The sequence below is a fragment of the Excalfactoria chinensis genome, chromosome 11 (genome assembly GCF_039878825.1).
Source record: "Excalfactoria chinensis isolate bCotChi1 chromosome 11, bCotChi1.hap2, whole genome shotgun sequence".
Lineage (NCBI taxonomy): Eukaryota > Metazoa > Chordata > Aves > Galliformes > Phasianidae > Excalfactoria > Excalfactoria chinensis.
The window spans coordinates 11,726,261-11,752,401 of record NC_092835.1 but is presented as its reverse complement, the minus strand read 5'-3'; the positions used below and the strand labels follow the sequence as shown (position 1 = coordinate 11,752,401).

General features: G+C 36.5%; 1 protein-coding gene across 9 annotated transcripts in view; it reads right to left on the bottom strand.

Moving 5' to 3' along the window:
• The window catches only part of PHKB (phosphorylase kinase regulatory subunit beta), a 63,613-nt gene that overhangs the window by 37,030 nt on the left and 442 nt on the right, over window positions 1-26,141 (bottom strand). For 2 of the 9 annotated variants that reach the window (XM_072346646.1, XM_072346638.1), the window contains exons 2-8: window positions 19,015-19,104; window positions 18,035-18,173; window positions 14,014-14,113; window positions 11,277-11,384; window positions 10,798-10,878; window positions 5,195-5,310; window positions 641-704 (exon numbers count right to left, since the gene is read on the bottom strand). In XM_072346646.1, coding sequence (XP_072202747.1) covers window positions 641-704; window positions 5,195-5,310; window positions 10,798-10,878; window positions 11,277-11,384; window positions 14,014-14,113; window positions 18,035-18,173; window positions 19,015-19,104 — 698 coding nt within the window. Of the gene's footprint in view, window positions 1-640; window positions 705-5,194; window positions 5,311-10,797; window positions 10,879-11,276; window positions 11,385-14,013; window positions 14,114-18,034; window positions 18,174-19,014; window positions 19,105-20,694; window positions 20,713-23,796; window positions 23,910-26,141 lie in introns of all 9 variants that reach the window. The other 7 variants (XM_072346639.1, XM_072346642.1, XM_072346641.1 and 4 more) reach the window with 7 other exon arrangements.

The following is a 26,141-nucleotide window of genomic DNA, read 5'->3' as shown; positions in this document are numbered from 1 at the left end:
ATACTGACAATGTATATATCATGTGTGATCACTACTTAAGATCCTTATTAGCTCCTAGTTCTTAATGCGTAAAATCAGCTTTTAGAACGTAGGTAAGCCAAAAGCAGACCAAAAATAGCTAGGTCTTCCTGAAACAGTGCATTTGTGTATGTACAAAGTGCACTCCTCCACTCATAAGCAAAAAGACATAATTGATTCCTGAAAAGTATAATGTAAACAGAACAAGACTATTGTACAACACTAATATACATGACCAAAAATAAACAAAACCAACACCAAAACACATGAATGGACATCTGAAAAAACAAATTATAACAGGTGCCAAAGCACTTAAGCATCAGAAATGCTCATTTAGGAGGATCACTTGTCACAAGAGAAGACAAAAGGATCCAACAATAAGAGGTGCTACAGCTTTTAATCAGCGCATGATTTAAAGCAGAGCATTTTTCATCTCAGGCATTAGAATAGCTCTAAAAACTCCTAGTCAAAACAGGCTTCTTTATTTGTGTGTTTATTTATTTCTGTGACTAGGCAATAAGAAAGTAATTTCTGACCACTACAAGAAAAGTTCTTACAACTGTCTCTTTCTTATTCAGCTTTTCAAGAAAAAATAAAAATTTAGAAAACACATTTTTATTACCTGATTTCCAAAGAGATTGAAACCATTAATTGCTTCCAAAGCTGCTTTTGCCAACCCCACAGAGCTGAGGAGAAATAAACAAACAAGCAAACAAATAAATAGAGCCACAGCAAATATGTATATTATAATTCAAGCCCAGGCAAATTTAATATGCTTGACAGTTTTCAGAGCTATCATCTTTTCTTGATTTAAATTGTGTGCTTCATCTCTCATTTAATCAGCTGATGATGAAGTAAGGCTTGTGTTATTTCATGGCTTTTTTCAAAAAGTACTTTTTCAGCATTTTTCTTTATCTTCAAATGTCAGAGACCATCTGGAAAAAGCCCTTCTGCTCTCACTTTGCTACTGGACATCTGGCATCATGTATTCCAAGGTCTTGTTAACAGAACATTTACTTCATCACTATTTTCAGTTCAGGTCTCAGGCATTAAACTTGTAATATTCAAAGCAACTTTTCAATATAATAACTTATTGATCTGGATTCACAAAAAGAGGAATATCTGATTTCAAACGTACCATTTTCAAATCTTTTTTCCTTTTCAAACGACATTTCTAATACCAAAAGACAGATATTTTCAGAATTGGGGAAAAATATCTACCAGAAAAAAGGCATAGAATAATAGTTGGTTCAACAGCAACAACCACTGCTATTCAGATAAGGTAAAACAGCTTTCCACAAAATACATGATACTCAAAAACTGCAAGAAAATATGGGTTCCTTCCTTGAAATCAATTATATTTCACGTATGGTCACCATTCTACGTAATAATAATACTTCAATTTTCTACTTCTCCTTACTCAATGCCCATGAAAATTTCAGTACTCCCACAAATATCACTTGCAAATGTAAAAAGATAATATGTGTCTCAATCACGTTCTTTTCCCCCCACCAGGATATGTATGGTGAGGGGAATGCTTGAAATAGCATTTTATTTGAAGTACTTAATCCTATCTCAAGCATTCCCCTCACCATACATATCCTAGTTCAGTATAAAATCTCACTTAAAGCACCATACAAGAACCAAGAGCAATTCACATAAATTTTGGCCTTATTTAGACAAGCATCGAAACTTCAAAAGATGGTGATTGCATTCTTTGAGTATCTTGCTCTGTCGCTTGACTCTCCTCCAACTGGAAAGCATTCTTCCCGTTGTTCATCTTGAACCTCCCAGGATGCAATTTGTAGCCCTTACTCCACATTCCATCCCCTTTACAGAACTTCGTACTACCTATAGCCAAATTCACAGAATTCTGCAAGCTCCTCAAATCAGGCCTGTCTGCTCCCTATTAGTTTAGTCTTGACTACAGGGTACTTCCTCTCCCATCAGCAGTGCAGACCCTCCTTGTCTGGTTAATAGCAGCCATCAAATACATAAAATTTATAACTGCTGCTTCAGACAGTCCAGCTCTTAACAGTCCATCCACCCCTTTTCACACTTTTTGAAAGAAAACAGGGAACAAACATCAACAGTGTTACACTTACCATACACTTAAACTAGGCACATACAAAGCCAGTTATTTCACGAAAAAAGGGGATGAGGTTTGAGCAGCCATGACTTGCGACTAGTAAATCCATAATAACAATTCTTGATCACTTTTGAGCACAAAGGTGCTTATACAGGTTTCATGAGATCATGGAGTGATCTTTTTCAGGGACTAAGGTAAGGCTTCTAGTTCCCTGATTTCTGTCTTTAATAGGGTTGAGTGTAACATTAGTCCTTTTTCAGCTTTCGGGGCCCTCTGCAGATTATTGTGATTTCTCGTACATTATCAAGAACTTTGCAATTGTAGGTTGAATTAGACCCAGATTCACATTTGGAGTGGAGGAAGCTGAAATTAACCTGAAGAAATTATACTTTCAGTTTGCTAAAAGCATTAGTAAATTCACTTAAATATCATTTGTAATTCTCTGTAACTTGAGTTATGCTCTCAGTGAAGTACTTGAGGATAAACTCTAGGGATCTAAGTAATCTACTCTAGGGAACCTGCTTTAGCAGAGGGGTTTGACAAGGTGATCTCCAGAGGACCCTTCCAACCCCCGTGAAACACTAAAATTTGCATAGTCTTAGCAATCACTAACGAAAATGAATCTTACAGAAAAATCTTCAAAGAGCCTTACACATCTTTAATCCTCCTCCCATTCACAATTTCCTGCTTCCATCCAAAACCTTTGCAGTTGATTTATAACATCAAACACTACCAGAAATGTTAAAAAAAACCACAAGGAATAACAACACGATAGCAACTCCATAGCAAAACAACACCTACACTTGTACACTGCAGGGGTGTACAAGAACATGGCTCGACAGGTTTTTTTTATTTGGAAGGCGAGGACACTGCACTTTGGCAACTTCATTATTCCCACAGCACAACTGGGAGATGTCAAAGACATTTTGCAGAGCTGCTTGATCAAATGGCTATAGGACAAAGTAATTTTTCAGAAGTTCAGCCATATGGGAAGGGGAACACAGTATAAAAAGAGCTGTTACAAATCTTGCCTCCGAATCAGTAAAAGACATCAATTTACACACATCACTGAAGACCTGAGTTCACAGAGTGCTTTGCTATTTATCATTTATTAGAAGTGTTTTGAAATGTATTTAGATAGGATATTAAGACTGTGCAGAGACATAAAAAACATACATCTTGTGACATATGCCACAATTTGCAGTCATTATCAACGGGCTTTGTATTATATAATTGCTTTTTTAAAAAGAAAGTCACTTTCAATTAAGTATGAGAATTAACTTCTAATTCTGAATGCAAATACAGGCTGTGTGTAGATCTAAAATGTGAGTTTCTAGGTCCAGAAGTCAAGCATTCATTAACACTGAAACTTAAGTAATTTGTTCTCAGCCCATAACCAGTGAAGAAACATAAATATAATGCACGACTAGCCTTGATATGTTCTAATCACATCTTGAATCAAGTTTTTAGAGATTGCTTAGGTACATAAGCCACAGCAGTAGCACAAGGAAATTATATTTTAGCATAGCCAGGAGTTTCCTCCACAATATCTAATTACATCTTTTTATACCTACTAATCTCCCACACTTCTATGATATTTGAGATCTTTATTGACCTGAAAGAATTTGTCTGCTGGTTCCCTACATTAAGGCAGAGCACGAACATGCGCGCAAGGAAAGATAAATAGGGGCTATATCTACTTCTGATGATCAAAATCTACTTCTTAAAAAAAATCTCTGTACTTCCTTCCGTGCCAGCTCAGTGATCTGTTAGATTGGCCTATCAATCTCATAAAGCTTCTCCCTCAGAAAAACTGACCTACAAATGCCAGTCTTGATTAAGACATAACAACATGCCTGTTTCCATCTGGTTAAAAGGATGCTCCTTCAGTTTTTCCCTGAAGGATGATCACATTTTGAATAACCAGAAAGCTGCAAACAGATGTAGGAGTTTCAGAGTTCCTTTTGCTAATTTGTATGAGATGAGACGTGGAAGGAGGTACATGATTCTCCAGATGAACACTCCTGCAGTCTGGGATTTGACAATTTAATAGACACAAGAAGGGTAAAAAACAACAAATGAATAAAACAAATTACATAACAATATCTTGGAGTATTCAGTTCTCATGCTGGCACTAAAGCTTTATAAAGGTCCTGAAAAAAAATACCTAAATTAATTGTTTTGTTGCAGTGGCATCACTATACTTGCAGTTTAAAACATATACCTGTACGTGAACTAATAAAAATTAATTAGAAATGGGGAACATAGATTAATTCGGCAACATCTTCAAACACTGGAAAAAAGTTGTTTTATTTTCAGGCCTATGATAATTATGACCATCGACAACATTTTTGAAATCCTAGGATATTCAAGTTATTGCCACTTTTGTAATTGATAGAAGCTCAAAAAGACAAGAAAACAGTATTCATGCTAGAAAAAATGGATGCACAGCATGCGGGCCACTCCTCTAGAGTCAAGTGGATAATTCTACTAATAAAATTTTAATATTAAAGCACTAAGAACATTCTTGGTGTTATATGGGACAGGGTGAGGATACAATTACTTCTACAGTCTGAAGAACATTCTTTTTCAAAGAATCTGTGCACTAACCTATACATCACAGTGTACAATGACTTCCTCCCAACATGGCGGAGATGAGAAAATCTAAACTCACGATTCAATACATACTTAAAATCAGCGTATTTCTAAGCACTTCTGTGAATTTGATCTACTGCACGTGGCCTGAGTGTCTCAACTGTTCTGTACATAATTCTCAGAATGATACACATGCAGCTGCACATAATTATTGTAATTTGAATACTCAAACAGCTAAGTATCTATGTGATTACTTCAGTATGCATATGATGATGAAATCATACTTCACATTTTTCCAAAATACGTCTTGGTCTTTAGAGAACATTAATTTAGTCACTTTTAATGAACCTTTACCTTCATACCACATACATTTTCTGAAAAGGTACCAATGGTTGTTCTGTGTTGTTTGGTAATTTTTTTAATCAATTCTTTCTATTCATAGCACATTTAATTTACTTATTTTGTCTGAAAGCACTACGTCCTCTCATGTACCTTGAATGCAGCTCTGGGCAGCCATTGTTGTATTTGCTTCCTCTTTCCCAGACACCAAAGTCGGGTACACGATAGGCCCTTTCCACACAGAACACAAGATTTTGAATGAAGGAAACCTTTGAGAAAGAAAGAAAGAAAAAAAAAAAAAAAAAAAAAAAAAAAAAAAAGAAAAGAAAAAAAAAAGACTTAAGGAAAAATCAAGCATATTTGCTGTTTTCATTTTCTCAAAAAGACAGATTTGCTTCTATCCAAAATTCTTTTCAAAGTTTGATGTTCCCAAGTTCAGATATCCTCCATAAAAATACTTCTCAGTCACTAAACATTAAAATCAGCAAGGTTTTATAGCGATGCCACCCAGTCTGGTAGCAATGTGATTTATATGGAAGTCCCTACAGAGCCAGAGACAAAAATGATTTCATATTCAAGACACATATTTGAAGAGCTCCAAAAAGGTGGCATTTTGATCTTCTAAATCAGATTTATCCTAAAAATAACTTCAGAGAGCAAGATAAATTAAATCCTACAAAATGAGGGCACAGCAACTTGATGCTGTTCCTTAATTCATATGATATGCCAAAAGTTCTACTAAATTAGCTGTAGATAATAATATATACTTATGCAAATTCAAACATACTCCTTTAATAACAAAAATAAAACCGGAACCAATTTATTCTAATTAAAATCCCTTCTTGGATCAACATGTTTCAACTGAATATTCAGGTTTTGCAGCCATAGCTGGAGACTCATTTAAGCAGACTTTTTTCCTCATTTGTGCCATTAGAAGAGACAGACATTTGAGTTGTAGACACACCAAAATGCTGAAAGGTGCTGGGTCCCAGTTTTAAGTAACCTGCACATCTGTTTTGTCTTTTGCTCTACAATTTTCTTTAAATCTTAAAATGTTACTACTTTATATGCACTCTTTATGCTAATACCAATTCCCGAGTTATATGTAACATTCTATACTTCCTTGCCTCTATGTATCTGCTAAAATTTCACAATGGGATGCTCATGCACAATTACCTATACACAAGTCTTTTCAGAGCTACTACTTTCAAGGAAACAGACTATCCCAGTCTTAATATATGCCCAGTACTGTTCTTTCCTCTAATTCAGCATTTGGCTGTATTAAAATGACCTTTGTTTGAATTAAGCAAGAATGCTCAGTGATTCAGTGTGGGGCTTCTCTTATCAGTGTCATTAAGCATCACTATAAAACCTTGCTGATGACTTTCTACCAGCAATGCTGCTCAGAACTTCAGAGAAAAATGGTCAGTTACAGATATTTTATGAGAGTAACTTGGAGTTTCCATATGGAAATAGGTAACTAAAGGGGATGAAAATGTTTCCAAATGAAACCTTCACAGAACAATTATTCTTATCGTGGATGCGTAAATATTATAACCAAGTCAGTGCTAAAACACTTACAGGAGTTATGGATTGCATATTAAGCTTATTCATCCATAAGTCAAGCATGTGAAGAGCGAGATGTAATAAAGAATATGAATGAAGCATCAATGAATGCAAATACTGTTATACTTTTTAATACATAGATGTTTCAATCAAGTTCACTCACACAATCATATGCTGTTCTCTTTGCTATGGATGCAAAGATGAGACTAAATTAATTTTTCAGCTACAAACAGATGCAGTTGGAGAATAAGTCATTGATAGTTGCAGTGCCTGACAACAAGCAGCCTAGTATACAATCATTTCCTCTTAAGCCAAGAGTCCTGTGTACAAACATATCCATGCAGACAGCCTGCCAAACATCCACCATCTGTCAGCACCTTCCACTGTGCTAGCACTGGCTCAAAACCCTCTCAATGAAAAGAAAAAGACTAAATACATCATGCAATACACAGCAGGAGCACCAAAATGCAAATAACAACAACAAAAAAAGAACACATTTGAACACAGATTTCAAAGTAAAAGCATATGCACTATTTAATCTACTGAAGACATTATGGCAATTTCTGAAATCTTAAATGTTCTTTTAAATACCAAAGTAAGTGATGAACAAGTGCTCAAAGAAAACCCCATTTATAAAGCAATGGCCAAAGAACACCACTGACATCAATTCCTTGCAATTGCTGTTTAGGAACAATTGACAGGCACATAGAATGCCCACTGCAGTACTCTTCCATTCTGTTGCTTCATCATTCTTGAAATTAACAGGATTAAGCAATTAAGAAAACAGCAGAGTGCTCTAAGGGTTGGACAGTTCTACCCTGTTGTGTCCTCGGGACCTACTTTAAATATTATGTTGAAAAACAGCATTCTCAAAATTCCCCAAATATGAGGAATCAAATGCAACGTAACACTTCCTTCATAATCAAGGTTTTTAGCTTTTCAACACTTGTTCGGTTGTTTGACTGTTTCAAATATACAAACCTTTCCTTCATTCCTGTTATTGTCAGTAATCACTTACTGCTCTCCATCACTATCCTGATCACTGCCTACTACTCTGCCAACATCTGTTTATGCACATATTTTAGGAGAACACTGAGGCACTGTTTAGATAAAACTGCTATGTCACTGACAAGTGGAAAATCATAGATTACATTCATGCAGTGCACCAGCAAAACAGTATTCATTCACAAAAGTATGGAGAAAAAAAAAGGTGTTTTTTTGTGTTCAATAAAGATCTCAAAAATCTAAGAGATAACTTAAAAGTTTTATCCACAGGAAGGTTTTTCATGCACTTGAACTGACAGTGAACTTCCTATTCCATGTGAATTATTTCCAAAGAGCTCGATGGTGCAACATAGATCCTCTGAGTCCAACCTTTCAAAGACAACAACACTTTTCCAATGAAGTATTTCAGACATTTCAGAGGGCTACAGCACCTCTCTTGTGAAAAAAGTCTGAGGTAGCTGGGCTTGTTCAGAAGAGAAGGCTCCAGGGAGACCTCACAGAAGCCTCCAGTACTTGAAGGGAGCTTACAAACAAGAGGGAGATCGACTTTTTCCAGTTTCTGGAAAAAGAGTGAATGGTTTTAAACTAAAAGAAAGGAGGTTAGATATTCAGATTAGATATTACTTGGATATGTATATACGTATATTTATTTTTTTAACTCAGAGGGTGGTGAGGCACTGTCACAGACTGCCCAGAAAAGCTGTGGTTGCCTCATCCCTGGAGGCATTCAAAGCAAGGTTTATTGAGGCCCTGGACAGCCTGATCTGGCAGCTGGCAATCCTGCTCACAGTACTGTGTAGGAACCAAGTTAAGGTCTTTTCCAGACCAAGCCATTCTATGATTCTATGATTCTACGAAAAATACCTTACTTGTTTATTTGCTTTCTTAGCAATTAGTCATTGTTGGAGCCACACATTCTCTGAAAGAGCACTTAGGACAGAATGTTTACAGAAGATTAATGATCAGAAACGGTCCTAAGCTCTTCCATGCAAATTTCACAATTGCTTCAAAGTTACTCAGCAGCCTTAATTTCCTTTCATAAAGACTTCCAGTTTACCATGGAACTCTGACTTTCAAATAGATGGGCATGCTGAAGACATGTAAAATTATTCATGAGTGGCAATAAATATAATTTCCATTGTTCTTATATGTTACCATTGCCCAAGAAGACTTAACTGTGTTTTTTGTTTGTTTTTATGTTTTGGGGTTTGTTTGTTTGTTTGCTTTTTTGTTTGAAAAAACTAACAAAGCAAGAGCGACAAACTTGCAGTTTAAGATTTTTTTTTTATGTTGCCAAGTGAAGGAATCTGCCATAGGCATAAAAACTTATTTCAGTTTTGGAAAAAGAAGCACAAAAGGAAGACATTTCCTTTTCAAACATATATATATATATATATATAAGAACTATTCAGTCAGGTAGCCTAAGGCTGAACTGATACTGTATCACAAGTGTAACTTCTACAGGTAACATCATAAAAGAGAATTCTTATTTTTTTTAAAGGCTGGAAGCAGTGCATTCTGAGGACTCTGACAGACATACTTTCAAGCATTCATGAATTAAAAATAATGGATTTTCTTCTTCTGGGCTTCTTTGGATACATCTTCATAGTACACAGAACTACTAGAGTAGTAATCCAATGAAACACAGACATCCTATCATTAAAGTGAAGAATATCTACTAAAAGGAGACAGCAGACAATGCACTTATTTTCTGAATATTTTGTAATCTAATGAAAATGTCTAGAAGATAATATAATTTATATGCCAAGCTAAGTAAATGTGTGTAAGGGAAACTGTTGATCACAGCCTGAACCTCTGACTGACCACCAATGAGTCAGCTGCAGGAGCACAGGTGAAGGTAATTCAGCTGCGCTACCAGAAGATCATCATGCAATCCCAGATCTCATTTAAGGGCTGACTACCACTAACACAGGATCTCTTTCTCTGGAGATTGCTCCTTTGTGGAGTTTACCGTGAGCCTCCAACATTGGTGAGCATTTTCCATTTATCATAATCACCTTCCTGTCATGATAATCTTTCATACAAAACATCTTATTTAACTTCTGTTTACCTGTTGTATGGGAGATTGGTAATCACAGCCTGAACCTCTGATTAATCAGCTGAGGCAAGTATGGGGTCAGCTGTGGGAGCACAGGTGAGAGTGATGTAGCTGTGCTCCCGGAAGGGGTGGAGCTTGACTCCATCCCCTCTGAGACCTCATTTAAGGGCTGACTCCCACTGGAGCAGTATCTCTTGGAGATCGCTCACCAGGGAGGACTGCCTCAGCTGCCTCAGTCAAGGCACCACCATTGGTGAGTTTTTCCTTTACTTATTCACTTGTATACCTTCTGTACATTTTGTTTCCATCTGTACATTTAAAACCAATACACCTGTCAACTGTACAATGTGTAATTATACACATCTGCTTTCTCATAGACATAAAAGCAACTAATACAAAGCTATCGTGATTTAACTAAGATTTTGTTGATTTTGTTGTGAGAAAGGGGGTAAGTTGCACCTCTTAATTTTTCATTATCTAAAGAAAAGTCATTTATGAACATTTATGTAATAGAAATATGAAGCAAATATGCTACTACGGGATAAATCTTAATTCTTTAAATGTTACTATATTCAGTGTTTTTAAAGCCAAACATTAGCACCTGTTCAGCAGTCCAGGAAAAGTTTAAACATATCTAGATTAAGAAAAACAAAATAAAATTAAAAAATCCATAGTTGAGACAGAAATGGAAACGCCAAACCTCATACTGTAGCAGGGCATCACACTGTCAAGACATGCCTTATTTTCATCAAGGCCATGTTGATTATTATTATCTTATTTTCAGAATAGTTAAACCTAAAAACTTTTTTTTTGTTGTTTAACTATAATATAGAATTGTCCATTGAAGCAAAACTTAATTATAATAAGAAACTTACTGTCATAGCAGACCCTTTCAGCATCAACCATGAACCTTTCAAAAATATCAGGGAGCTACATAGTTTTCAGTGTCGTGCTACATTGACTCACTGTCTATCCAACTCTTTGCTAGCTATTCATTTACTTCACTACTCATCCATTCCATTTATCTTTAATGAGGAGCACTAAAAATGGAAAATATCGATAGTTAATTTCCAGAACAACAGTTGACAAGTTAAAGCATGCTATAACATCAGAAATCATTTTGTACCTCATCTGTGTTGTAGATAATCTGCAGCCCCGAAGAGATCATCTCAACCAAGTAGAGGAGAAATAATGACACTGCATTTATCTGAAGTAATTAAAGACACAATGGAAATAATAATTACATTTACTGAGTCAAATAAACAAACAAGCTAAATGTGAACCTACTAATAAAGATGGTACTGGTACAACACAGGATTAGTTTTGGTTCTTCAAACATATCCTAGTATATCAATTATCCTACATAAATTGAGGTGGTAACAATAAAAAAACGTGCAACAACTAAACAGTCCTCTTAATTTGTTTAATTATTTGAATTAGTGAAAATGAAATACTTTTTGCTGTCAAAAACTGCTTTGATTGATAGGAAGTCATAGCAGTCATAAGCTCCACAAGTTTACATATGTGGCAATTCACCACATAGAGAGAGTAATATTATTAAAAGGCATCCAGACTTTCATTTACACATGTGCACACACAATTTACCTGAAGATGACCATAGTCATTATGGGACAAGACCTCATCTCCAGTATGTGCACTGAAAACAGAATGAAGACATCCAGAGGGTTTGGGATCTTGCTTAAACTGCTGAACCTAAAAGTGAATTAAGATCATTAACATAAAATCAAAGACAACAATTTATGTGTTTGACAACTGCAAATTCACTATAGATAACTCAGCTGTTTCAAAATTTCAAGCTATGTGAAACTTAGAAACTACAATCCCAGCATTTATCAGAACCTACATTAAACATAAAGTGGAGCAACAAAAAATATTCAATCCATTTTCTAATTTATTTTGTTTTCATAGAAAAAAATACCTTGTAGGATGCTACAGATGCTTATTCATCTTTACCTACTGGTGAAACACCTAACTGTATTGGAGCTGAAATGTCACTAGAAAACATGCTGAAGTATATCATGTCTACTTTGAAGTCACAGCAGCGAATGGGCACTTCTGAGAGATGTCCAAGCACATTTATTTCCCATAAAGGGCACAAGAGCTTTCCTCTCCATAATGCTGTCTCATAAGTACCTCCCTATTCACATACATACACTTGGAGCCATTCTGCTTGAGCTGATTGCTACATGCCTCCTGTTTATAGCACTCTGGGCCCTTTGCCTGCCTATCACCACTGATCACCAGCTCACTTGGTTGTGAAGAACTTTCCCTTATCATTTTGGTATAAAGCTCTTCTTGCTGGAGGTCAAAAGTCCAAAGCTTACACTGGGAATAACAATTATCATTTTTACAAATCATAATCCCTACGATTGAATAACTCTTGCTTTATCATTTTATGAGGTTGAGTCTTTTAAACTAAGAGTAATTAATAAATAGATAAGTGTATATGCTGTATGTATGATGAGATGCTTAGAGAGCATCTGGAAAGCACTGCTGATAGTTTAAAATGACAATAAAGCTCACAGAGAGGAAAAACAGAACCCCAGATCATAACAACTTTTTTTTTCATGGGCACTATCATTGGGCCTCAGAATTATTAGCCAGTAAGATAAATTACTATCTACTGCATTTCTATTCTAATATACAAGATTAACAATAAAGGAGCGAAATAAGAATTACAATGATCTTAAAGTAGTTTTGCTTTCAACCTGGAATGTCAGAGAGTAAGATAAGAAAGGCAGAGAAAAGAAATCTTCCCAGAGAATGAAGGTAATGAAAGAAGATCCTTCTCTGCACTTCCTCAAGGCATGCTATGCAGCAGTTTTTTTAATTACTCTAACCAGCATTGACAGTACCTATATCCTGTTTCATGACTTTTTCCACACTGAACTGACCTTTATGGAATATACCTTCCCACCAGAAAAAAATATATAGCATATGGAGTAGGGCCCAGAAGAAAAAGTGATACTGTATGGAGTTATCATGTCTAGTCAGGGAACATAATCAACACATTTTAGTTTATAACTCATGTTCATTAGCAACAAATGCAACATCTGCAATTTCTGTTACAAGTAGCATAACCCATATGGTCTAGTCACACCTCACCATTTGGGTATATATAGTTCATAATATTAAAAACTACCATTCCTTTGCATGAGGTCAGCACATATAAAGCCCCTCAGATGAAATCAAATTGGAATTATGTCCATCAGGTAACTGAGAGAGCTTCCTGCTTACACAGCAGGAAAAGGGAACCTTTTATAGTAATCAAAATGAAAAATGACAACCAGTACATCAACAATTTGCCAACTGTGTTAACTTAATACTTATTAATCATAAATGCACTTATCATCCTCAAAACAAACTACTCCATGCAAAATAGAAAAGTAGCAGCTTGAATGTAACAGGATCAATTTAGGTCAAGATTACTTAACGATCTGAGACTACAAGGAAAATGGAAAAAATATGTCACCATAAAGGGCACTGGTAATATGGCTGATTTCTTCTTATTGTTATTACTATCGACACATGCCTATAGATTTTACATTCCAGTTTGTGTACTTATAAGCAATGTGAACTTCACAGTAACATGAAAATGATTTTTAATAACAGTTTAAACTCAGTGACATGAAACTTAAAATAATCACACAGAATACATATATTTAACTATCTATAGCATAACTGCTAACCACTATGCAAAACTAATCCTCTACATCTACATTTTGACAAGGAGAAGCCTTGTATGCTGACAAGAGGATTACAGGCTGAATATATAAATTGTAAGTGCATTATAGCATAAATAAATTACCGTTTCCTCATTCACTTTGGATTACTGCCCTTCTGAATTTACAGCATTACATAAAATAAGACTGCTGAAGAAAGCAGTCCAAATAATCCTAATGATCATGTACGTAATGGAAAAAATGCAATAACAAAGTTAACAGTCTAAAGAACTCTCTAACCTTAGCTAAATGAAATTCTGTCTTTCCACTCAAGCAATCAAAAGGCATCAAAAAATAAAAATAAAATAAAATCCCACAGTACAAACAACCTAATGTTTAAATGGGGTAAACAGCTACAAAATGAACCCCAAGAAGTTTCAAATATGCCTTGCTGTTCAGTGCCTTTGCAAAATTCTTGTTTCTTTTGTATCTTAGAACAATGCAAACCTGGCAAAAATAAAACAGCTGTTCTTTACTGGACCACACAGTAATATTACATTTCCCTTTTGAATTTTATCTATGTTTAGGACTTAGCATTTACAGCTTAATTAATCCCCTAGAATTAAGTGAGTGCTCCTGTCCAAACTACAGTATTTTACCTTATCAGCCTGACGCATGTAGCAGTAGAGAATTCCTCTCATACACTTTATAGCAGAATGCTCCAGTTCATGAGTTCTTCCCTTGTCATCATCAATACGCCTGGTTAAGAGAGATAATTCATAAAACAAATTGGAAATGCATTACAAAAACAGAAGACACATTAGCGCTTTGGAATATTAAGTACTTAATTAACACTGTATAGCACCTACACCCATATCAACGTTCTTATAGTCCTACCCATCCTTTTGTCACTAAAGAAAAATTGAAATCTGTATTTTTAGGTTATGTTGTAACTAAGGCAAACATTCCTATTTCAAAAGGCACAAAATAAAATAAAATAAAATAAAAAATAAATCCTTGAAGCTATTATAACATTCAAGCCAGTGTAGAGTGTTCTTTGAGAAATCCAAAACATGAAGGTACTTTCAATTCTGCAACACATCTGCCATTCATCATTAAGCACTTTACTCATGTCACACTACAGCTATGCATGCAAGTTCTGAGAGTTAACTACACAATGTCCAGAAACATGTCAAAACACCTTAGATATCTGATACCATGAAATAAAGCAATACTCACAACTGTTACATTACTGCAGACACACTAAAAACAACGCCACATCTCAAATTATTTTAACAAGAAATGTATTGTGGGTATACAAGCCTGATGATTGCATTCACTGGTTAGTCAGTTCTTGATTTCTGACTGAGTTTTTTAGGGTGAAAATTAGGTTTTCTCACATAACTATACTTAAGAAAGCACTTAGCTGAGGCAAACATACAAAGTACCGTAATTTGCATACTGATATTTCTCTGCCCATTTTATGCATAGGAAGCATGTCCTTTCCCACCATAAGGAACACAATGGTAGCCTAGTTTTGCTACCTATACTGAAAATTTGAAAGTTAGTGCTCACTTCAAAAATCATGCAGATCCAACATGCTACTTAAATGATAATCTCAGATACAAAAAATGTACTTCCTTTCAATTACAAGTTGCCATCAGAGGGTATAGGGAAAACCAAATAAAAACATCACACAAAACAAACAGGGCAACATTTTTTCAGCAGTAGGATTTATTTGCTATATTACTATAAATCCAAAGAGCAGGAGAAAGCACAAAAGGCTCTAAAGTCTTCATGTAACAACTTACATTTTGCTTCTTTTATTCACAACAGCAGCATCTGTTTTCTTAACAGCTTCTTAGGAACGTAGCTTTTATTGAACACTACCAGCAGCATGAGTCATGAACAGATTTTGATCTGGTACTTCATGCAGAACACCATGTAAGCCTTGTATCTTGGCCCATTTTGGATTTTAGCCATACACTTAATTTCAGTCATCAACTTCTGCCCATCAAAGGAAATTCACTGTGCAGCAGTGAAGTCCAGGGCCTTGTTCCAAGCATAAGTGAAAATAAAATAAATGACTTGTCTTGCCTCTTTTCCCTTCCTTCAAACTGCAATATATTTTATTTATTATTTATTTAATATCTTACCTAATTCTACAAATTGGGAACTAAAGCCCAAATAACTCAAGCGACACTATGCCATGTTTTTTTCCATAAAGCCCTTTCAGCTGCTTAAAATTCAGAACCACCACCTCTGCCTCTTTTATTCTTCTCAAATTTTCCTGCTTTTTTTTCATTTACAAATGCTTTTATTTCGCCCAAAGAAAGAATAATTAAAAGAAAGATGCAAAGATTTCAATATAATAGAAATGAATAATAATTATGCATTCTGAATATTATTTGCCTCATTATTGGCCTTTTCAGAGGCAAACATAGACTAGAACTTACAAAGATCTGTGACTTCTGTTTCAAAAAGCTTTATTCTGAAACAGCATTTCCTAGAAAACAATTATTAAGAAATGATTTTTCACATTTATGTCTCAGGTATGGAATCTCAAGTAATAAATGGAGACAGAAAACAAACTCAAGACCTTTTTTTCTGCTAAGCAGATCAGGTTTACTACAACAGTAGCTGCTCATGCTATTTCTGGTACTACTTCAGTAAAATATACCAGCATTTAGTCAAAGAATATGATTATTACCTCACCATTAGATTATAACTAAAAGGAAAAAAAAAAAAGGAAATTATTCAGTATTTGCACACCATTATCTTTGCTAAAAACACTACATTTGAGCAATCCATCACCACTGCTTATATATGCTTGAGTGGCTGAGGAAGCAAGGTTAAAGACAATGAATACTTTCTGAACATTCAGGTAGAACTGGTGATGTACTTCTCCCATTAAGACAATCATGCTATTCATTTCCAGAACTTTTTAGTAACTGCAATGTTAGTTGTGAAGCCCCTTGTATTTTACAGTGCCTTGGCCTCCCCCACCCCACCCCTTACACCACCTAGCAGCAACCCCATACTCCTCCTAGGGCACCGGTCCCTGCTTCCACTGTCTGTGCATTTTCTTCTTGCTCTCTATTTTGATCAGCAGGTCCTGGTCCAGCCATGCTGGTGTCCGGCCTTCCTTTCCTGACTTCCTACACCTGAGGATGGAGAACTCTTGTGCCCTAAGAAAAGTTTCGAATCTCTATGACTTTTTGCTTTTTTTGCCAAAAGTGAAATACATTTAATTTTGCTTAAATGACAAATCTGTCATTCAAAAAAGCAATCATATAAATTGGGAGTGCCAAATCTCTAATATTACTGGAGAGGGAACAAAGATCTGTAAATAAAAATGATAGGCACCGATGGAGCACAGATAATACTCAAGTCAGAATGTAGGCTGCACAAGTCTAGACAAGCATGCAGTCTTGGAATGGAACCCTCACTTATCACCTACTGGTTTGATTTATAAAGCAGCCATGGTACAGATTCCTCTAAGAGGAAACTAAAGAAAAATTATACTCTAATACCTCTCATTCCTTCAGCCTTCTAACACAGCATTCAAATTAATGATTAGTCCTTTGTATAGATTTGAATTATATGGTGTGGGGGAGGTGTTTGGTCTAGGAAGCTAGACTAGACCCAGTCTAATACTTCATAATACTTAAATTAGTGGCCCCTCTCAGTATCAACTGCTTCAGCTCATCAGTATGTTTCTTCAGTGCCAAATTATTGATGACTGTGAACATAATTACAGGAAAAAAAAAATACCATCACATGCTGATAACAATGTACAAGAATTCATACAGTAAGTTAACCTGAAAAAATTTAAAAATGAATCTAGAATGATATTTACTATAATCATTGTAAAACACCAATGCAAGTAAAACCAAATAGGTACGTTTTGATGGCTTGAGTGAGTAAGAAAGGATGAAGGTAAGAAGGTATCTTTATTCAGAGGACGAAGGTGAAACTGATAAATGAAGCTTTGATGAGAATTAAGGGAAAAGAAATATATATATATTTTAAAAACAGAATTATCTTTACACATCTGAATAGCAACTAATATTTGTTATATATGATCAAAAACATTTAAACTGAACTCACAAACATTACAATGCACAGAAAGAAACATTATTTTTGTTTATTCTAAAGTGTTTATATTTTAATGACCTTGACAAAGAATGTAACCCTCCAACAATTAATTAGAAAAACATTTACTGTAGAGTTATCACAGAAGCTGAGGAACACAAACTGTTCACAAGAACTGCAACATACGGAAGATACTTCACACTCTCGCTTTCATTACAGTATTACTGTTCTCCTAGAACAGTTTTCTTCAGAAAGAAAAGACTCAAGTGCAGTTTTAATTATACAAACTGGAAAGCAATGCTAGCATAAGTGATGATCACTTGTTTTGATGACTCCATAACATTCCGGTTGTGGTTTCAAATTTGATAGTCTCCAACCCTGGAGGTGTTCAAGATCAGGCTGGATGGGACACTGAGCAACCTGATCTAGCAGGTAGAAAACTATTATGGCAGGGGAGTTGGAACTGGATGGGCTTTAAAGGTCCCTTCCAACCCAAGCCACTTTATGATAATCTTTTAAAACATTCCCAGTGTACTGCACAACCAAAAGTAATATGGCAGAGACATTAACTAAGAAGTTATTCACCTGTAAGCAAGGGCTAATGCCCAGGAGCATGCAGCACAGTAAAGATTGTCATGTACTTTTGCCTTTTGGTTTTCTCCATATGTCTTTGTAGGAAACAGACCTGTGGTTGGACTTTGATAAAGCAGCAGTGTAGACTTAACTGGAAAAAAGGAAAAAGAAATAACAGTGCTAACAATAACATTTCTCCCAGTTTCTGCATACGAATAAATCAAGATCAGATAAGTTACAGTGAGCACAATATAAAATGTTCAAGAGAAGCATACACAGAAACCTTTTTTATGCTGGTTGGACAGGCAGATTCTAATATTTTATAGAAAAGAAAAAAAATTCTAATAATCTATGACTATTTCTATGACTCTGTACAGAATCTCTCCAACAAAATTCACTCTCTGACTAGCACCACAATAACAAGCTACCATTTTATCACTGTTACATCCAAAAGGATTCTAAATCTGGTCTTACAGCTGGGACTGGATTTCCAATATGAATTCTTTGTTTTCAACAAAAAGGATAATTCTGTCCTACCAGTTTTGCTGCTTTCAGACTCCAAGAAGAAATTTAGGAAACTATCCCCAGCAGGAATAAAGTAGCCATAATAATTAGCATGTAAATATCAGTTCCAATTAATACCTGGGGTTAGCTGAAGCTCTTAAAAATTGGAGCAGATCACCTTTATCTGCTACTCAGAATTTATTTTACTCTTTGGCAAATGCAGATGATAATTTTGAACACTATTTACAAATAATGATTTATCAAGTGATGCATGAAATATATGTATTATATTATCATGGGAAACCAAGGAGAAACTGTAATGACTGAACCCTTCGCTTTTCAGAAAACAGAAATCCTTATTAGAAATTGCAAATATTGCTTTAATATAAAAAGCTACTTAGTGTTATAATCTCAATTGTAAATACTTTCACAAGTTGCAGTGAAAATTTGTCATGGTAGGAATAATTCTTAATCAATTTTTTACTTACCAATTCTGTAGTAATGGTCTAATTTATCCCACAAACTTTCCCCCTCAGGTTTAGGAAGGTTAATACTTTTAAGTGGCTCATAAATTGAACCTAAAAAAAACCAAAAACCAACAACTAAAAATTAGTTTCATAATTTCTACTATTCCTAAGCTGCAATATGATTTTTCATGTTAACTATGCAAAGTTCATCTAATTTTAATTCCAACAAAAAATAAATCATTTCTATAATTTCAGTGAATCTAAGATTCCTACTTACATTCTTTCTTAACTACCTGCCCACATAAACGCTGCCTCCAAACAGTGACTCTTACATATTTAGCTGGAGCAAATGCTACATAAACATATAGTTTAATTGTTAGAGACAGCACATGAAATGTTAAGAGTTTCCTAAGAGCCTTAATTTCTTAGATCTCTCTTTTTTCAGTGTCCCATACATTGACTACTTCCTTTTCATACCCGAAAGCTTAGTAGAAGGATAAATTTCTTAAAAATCACTGAGGTAAACCATTTCCAGTTTCTAAAATTAACAGAGACACACATTCTTCTATAAATCACTGTGGCTTTATTCAGTGTTCTAGATGGCAAGAACTCCCACAGTGCCATTTGTAACAGGAAGAATGACAATTTTCCCTTTCTGGACTGCACACTGCCTTTCTGAAAAGCTCAGAGAAAGGAACTGCCTAGGAAGCCCAGGCAGCCAAGCAGCTCTGGCAGAATACAGTAGAGTAATCCTACTCACATTGCCTCTTTGGCACTCCCAGTACATATCCAAGTGTTAGACAAACATCCAGATAAAGGACTCTCAACCAAACCAAATAAATGCGCGGAGTGGTGACAGAGGCTTTATTAATTAAATCCTGTGGTGAGGACGCTGGGGAATGTTTCTTGCTTCCCTGGTGCTCATTAGTAATCATTTTTGCTTTGCAATAGCAGCAGTTAAAAAAAATTCCTTTTCTCCCACCAAAAAACACCACCTCAACTTGAACAGAGTCCTGTGTGTCTGTTGCACTGGGTTCTCTGGTAATGTCTAACCACACAGTGGAGCTTCCACTGCCACCTTGCCTCCCCTCATTGGGAGAGATAAGTTGCTAGGAACAGATGCAGATGGGAAAGGGCCTGAGGGGGAAGCACATAAGACTCACTTGTTTAGTTGCCTAAAATAAGTTAAAAGACATGAAGTTGCTCTGTAATAGCAAAAACAAAACAAAAACAACTTACATCACAGTTCCTGTACCTTCTGTTAAAAAAACAACATTCTGAACCCATGTTTTTTTTTTCAAAGCAATATTAATTTTTTCTACTTCATTTAGCCTAGGAATTTCTGTGCCTTAAAAGATTCATGACCCATACTGCAAAAGCACACTATGTTAACCTAATTTTACATGGTGACACAAAATTGGACAGTGTCTGCACAGAAAAAAACTTCTTTGCATATAAAGTAGCAAGTTTGAGCAGTGTTTCTTGACTAGATTTTCAAAGGCAAAAAAAAAAGATTCTTACTCTCATACTCGTTAACTCTGCAGCACACAGGTATGGCACTGCACTCAGTGCATGAAGCAGGTTCAGAATGCCTGTTTCCTGCTGATCACTAAGCCCAGCACTGCACTGTTTGAGTATTCACAGGCACACGTACACGAACACACAATGTTGAAAAAACACTGCTCTAATTCACATACTTACCAGACAATCTGTGACCATCTGTGGCCAACAGAAAAACAAAAAGTTATCATGAACAAAAAGTATATGCTTTGCTTCTATTTCATTGAAAGAAGACTTGAATTTTGGGCAGAAATGCTGAACAGAACAAAATGCACGTAAATGTTAAAGCATCAGCACCCACAAACTATATTCTTACACACATTTCAAACTTTACCAGAAGAAATAAATGAAACAGTCAGAATTGACTGTTGATGACACAAAAAGATAAAAGATGAAGTATATCAAAGATCAAGACAATAGGCAAACGTGTTTATTGTTCAAGAAGTACTTATATGAGAAATTGTTTAAAGGAACACCCAAAACTGAGTTCTTCCATTCACTCTTCTTAAACACCTACCATAGAATTATAGAATCATTAAGGTTGGAAAAGACCACTAAGATCATGTGGTTTGACCATCAACCCATCACCACCAGGCCTACTAAACACGTCCCTCAGTGCTACTTCTACTCTTTTCCTGAAAGCCTCCAGAGAAATACAGACCACCTTCTGTTTGCAGGTCCAGAGCATTGTGGTAAATTAGGTCTCATTAATACCATAATCAAATCCAAAGCAACAAACAGGCAGAACCAACAAGAAGCGAGGTGCCCCGAGTGGTTTTATACTGAGACCAGCAGCCATGGGGAGCCATTCACAAGTACTTTTAGGACAGTTCAAGAAAGAAGCCTGTCTTACTCTTTTCCAGAATCTATTTGACAGTTTACTTCAGCAAGACATGAACACGCTACATAAAGCTATTTTCAATTACGTATTTAACCTAGGCTTTAAAACTGGAAGAAAACATGACAGCAAGACTTGAAAACTCTATAGCACTGAAACCAAATGACATGCAATACAGTTCTCAGCATGGAGACTGAAGGAATGATGCATGCAATTGAGTTCAGTTTGCATGTCAGCATTCAGAACAAACAGAACAAATATAAACACAAAATTCCAAATCCTCCTCCCCAACTCTTACTTTGTGAAGTTTTGAACACCCACACACCTCTGGACCTGGCCTACAGTTAAAAAGCTGCCTATTTTAAGATGGGTCAATTGTTCACATTTTACAATGTACATAATTAAACCCAACATGTAACAAACACCCTGAAGTTTAATCACAAGCAAATGGAAGCAACATGACAAGAATTTTATTTCTAACATTTCATCAGCCAGAAAAACACAAGCAAATGCACGCTGATAAAACAGGTATCAGAACACAAGAAACAAAAAAGCATGAAAATGCCAAACTTGTTTCCAGTTTTGATGTAAGACGTGGAAATCAAAAGTGACTGCAATCCTTTAACACAACACTAGTTCTGGATGTAACGCAACACTTGAGATGTGAGCAAGTTCTGGATCTCAGATCACAGCAATATCACTGCCCGCTATCAGTATGGGCAATAACACCTTCACATTACAGTAACTGGGACCAAACAGGATTTTATTTCTTCACCTAGCAAAGCTTAAGAATGATTCTGTATTATCAACAAATCATATCCTGCAATGTTCTTTTCATCCCCAAGACTCCTATTATCTCTCCTGAGTTGAGGGTGCTGAAGAGAAATGCTAGAAATAGTACTTTAGGCCTTATCCACCAGGCAATACACCTGCTTTAAAGCTCCAGTTCCTGGAGTGGAGCAAGGCAAGATGGGAAAATAATTTTCAGGAGCAAGAAATTACTTCAACTAAAAGGAAAATTAATCTCTCATTTTTACATATCTTTAGTGATATGTGATATCAGACTTAACACACAACCACTGTAGTGCTGGTGCTCACACAGTTCACACAGCAGCAAACTGTGAGCTGACCCTCCTCTAACAAGAAACCGGAGTAGCAGAACTCCTGACATCCCTTCCAGACTGAGCAGTTCTGCAATTCAGTGAAAATACCATCAGAAATCCCTAGAGGTAAACAGCAACAACAAAATAGAGGAAAGGTATTAAGGTATAAAGGTACTCCTGTGCCTGAACAAACATTAGAAGTAAACACGAGATGAAACATTATTGAGACTAAACAATAACAGCACAGGTACAAATGAATAAAACTTTGTTTCATCCGAATGTTTTAAAGTGACAAAATTCATCCATTATCATTTATCATGAAAAATAAACAAAACAAAAAAAAATCAACTGAAGCCCACAGATAAAGCACTGCCTGCCACACCAGCCCATAGGAGCTTCACACAACCAAAACACACCAAGATGCCACCACCTGCCACACAAACCTTGTAAATGCTACAGGCAAGGTGAAAAGGCGTTCTGGATACTCAAGGCAATCATCATTTCTCAGCCTGAGAACTCAAAGCATTACCTTCTAAAACTACTGAAATCATTTATTTCGTATCTTAACTGGCAATAGAAATATTAAAGAGCTGTGTTTTCTTTTTTTGTTTGTTTTTTAATGAAAATATTAAACTCCACATTTCTTGGTGTTGAAAGGGGAAATGCCATGGGAAGGGCAGGGCAGTTCAAGTGGCAAAGGACAGCTGAAATCCTCTTATCTGGTAACTCTCACTTATACTTGTACTGCTAATGTGCTTCAGCACAGAGTAAACAAGAGTCCTCCAGAGGGTTTTCCCAGATTGGCACCTTCACACACAGTGACACTTTTGTTCCTGTCAAATGCTTCTCAAAATATACTAAGGCAAAAATTGTAATAGTCTCAGTAGTTTCACATACATGAGCTTATACCTGAAGAGAAGCTGTGCCCTGGGACTTTATTTTGCTGCCACTTTGAAAAGTCAGTCTTTAGAACCAGGACTGATTTGTAGGAAATTGTACTCCTTTCCTCTGAACAAGTCCCGTTGCTTTTCTTGTAAGAAATTAAACCTTAACACCACTATTAGCACGTTTTTCACATAACACCATCTTAAAAATTCAGTTCAGAGACTGTTATCCTTGCAAGAACACACACACAAAAGCCAAACCCAAGGAGGAAGAGCTGTACAGTAGGTTTCCGTTTCCAGAGATTTAAGTTACACAGTCCAAAAAAGCTGCAAACACAAAACACTGCACGAAACACAAAGCAATTATTTTTGGTTGGATTCAACAGCCACAAACAAAAACACAGAACTGCACACTTACCAAAGTTTATACAAGCATGCGCAGGTGAGGTTCTGTCATCATCCCAACTGGCCATTTCAAACTGGTGCAGCTAATCACAAACGTCTCAGGCTAAGCTACAGCAATTTTCAAAACTGTTTAGTAAATGTTAAAGGCAATCAGCATTAAATTAAGTGAAAGCAATGTTAGTGGAGTTATTGAAATGACAGACTGTACAGAGCACAAAGGTACCATTCTGTTGGATTTTGTGTTTTCCCTCTTCCACTGTACAAATCAGTTCTAGTTTTCCTTCAGTAAAACTTAACTAAGTAAAAATGGCACAGGCGATGCAAACTCCATCTTTTAGACATGGGTTTTGTATTCGATACAAAAACTGCTACTAAAAATCTATAGATGCTGTGTAAGATCTGTTTTGAATACCTCAGGATTGTATAAAAAATATTTAATTAATACACATATAAGTGTAAAGCAAAAGTAAGTAGAGCTAGAATTCTGCTTATGCATAGTGCTGCCTTTATCTGATACCAAATTTACATTGGGATGCTCCTTTCAGTCATAAATTCCTTATGGTACTGAGTGTCTGTAACCTGAAGTAGAACTGCCACTTGGAAGGTTCAATAAAATGTTACTTGTAGCCAAGATGACAACTTGTTCCAAATCTTTAAAGCAGCTTATGCACTTTAAAGGAGATAAAATTTCAGAGGTTGCAGGCTGGACAGCTTGAACACTATTACGATCTGCTCCTGTTAATTATCAGGAGCAACAAATGAAACAGAAATTTATTACTTGGGAAAGAAAAAAATTCTTAGTAAAACTTGTTTTTACTGGTCAAAATGCAATTCAGTTTTTAGCATCCATAAGCATTACATCCTAGAGGACTGGGTCTTAAATGATACTTTGCTCCCAGCTGTGAAGCATGAAGCACTCTTGCACTTAACGCACATGAGCCTACACAGACAGATAGGTTCCATACTTATTTATCTTACTCCAAGCACCACATTAAAAATAGAAACAGTGCTGTTTGTAAACTGGGACTCAGCACAGATTTCACTCAACTCAGAGCAGGCTGGGGGCACTGTGGCCACTTCCCATGACAGTAACGGCCCCAGTCCTTCAGGCTGCCAGAAATCAGGTGTGAGAGCTTTTAGATCACACACATTTCTAAATAATTATAAAAAACGTAGGAGTAAATTTGAGGAACAAGAACAGGACTTTCACTTTTGGGTTAAAATGTTACACGAAGTAGCATATATCAATCTTAATCTCAGAACCAACTCATTTATCGGAAAGACGTTTCAACTAAAACCAGGTTTATTTCTTCAGTAAATAAATTTATTCATATTCTACATGACAAAACCTCTGAACACGAAAAGAAGCAACTGAACTCCAACAGCAGCATATCGCTATCACAGAAGAGACTTTCATACACATCCAATGAAAAAGTACAAGGCAGCAGCAAAGGAAAAGTCAAGCATTTAAATCAGCCAAATGCCTACAGCTGCAGAGCCCATCGTGCATGGGAACCCCTCAGCCAGTGCACAGCCCTGTGACTCTGGGCTCACATACTCAATCACACAGGAGCCAGGCTTTATCTTGTGCTCTATGGCTATGTTCACAAATCAGTTTGCAGACAGCAGCACTGTGCAATCTGTATTGCCTATCAAGTAATGATTCATCCCGTCAGCATCCTTCTAATAACGGTATCTTGAAGATTAGTACTATGCATAAGTAGAATGTGTCAATTCCCATCGATGCCAGCATTCTGCAATTGACCCTTTTCTGTGGGCTCTCCTCAAGGCCCACCTTCTTCCTGCACTGTCTGACCCTCATTACCACAACACGAACAAAAATAACGTTTGAGTTCTGCAATAGTGCATAACAAGCAAAGAAGCACCAGAGAAACTTTGGCGAACTGTTTCCACCACAGCACAGCCAGGGGAGGCCCTGCTAGTCCTGCACTTTGAAACAAAAACTACAACAAAAAAGCAGGGGTTTGGAAGCCCGGAGCCCCACGGTGCACTTCATCCTTCCACCCCGAGGGCTGACAGAACCCAGCTGCCTGCGCTCCAAATTCTGCACAAGAAATTCTCACGTTAAACTCAATAGACAAAGCTTCACCTCAGGGACACCGGGCAAAAGCTGGGACTTCATTTTTTGCCTTCATCTGCTCAACCGCCGAACGGCAGCACAGCACAACCCTCGGAAGCAGCCACCCCCAGCGTGTGCCGTCCGGCACTGGACCCTCCGTCCCTCCGAGGGCACACACGCTCAGGCGGCCGAAGCCCGCGGCTCGCACCCCTGTGTGAGGGGCCGCAGCAGAGCGGGACCGTGTGGGGCTCCTGAGGCGCGGGGCCGCCGTGCACGCG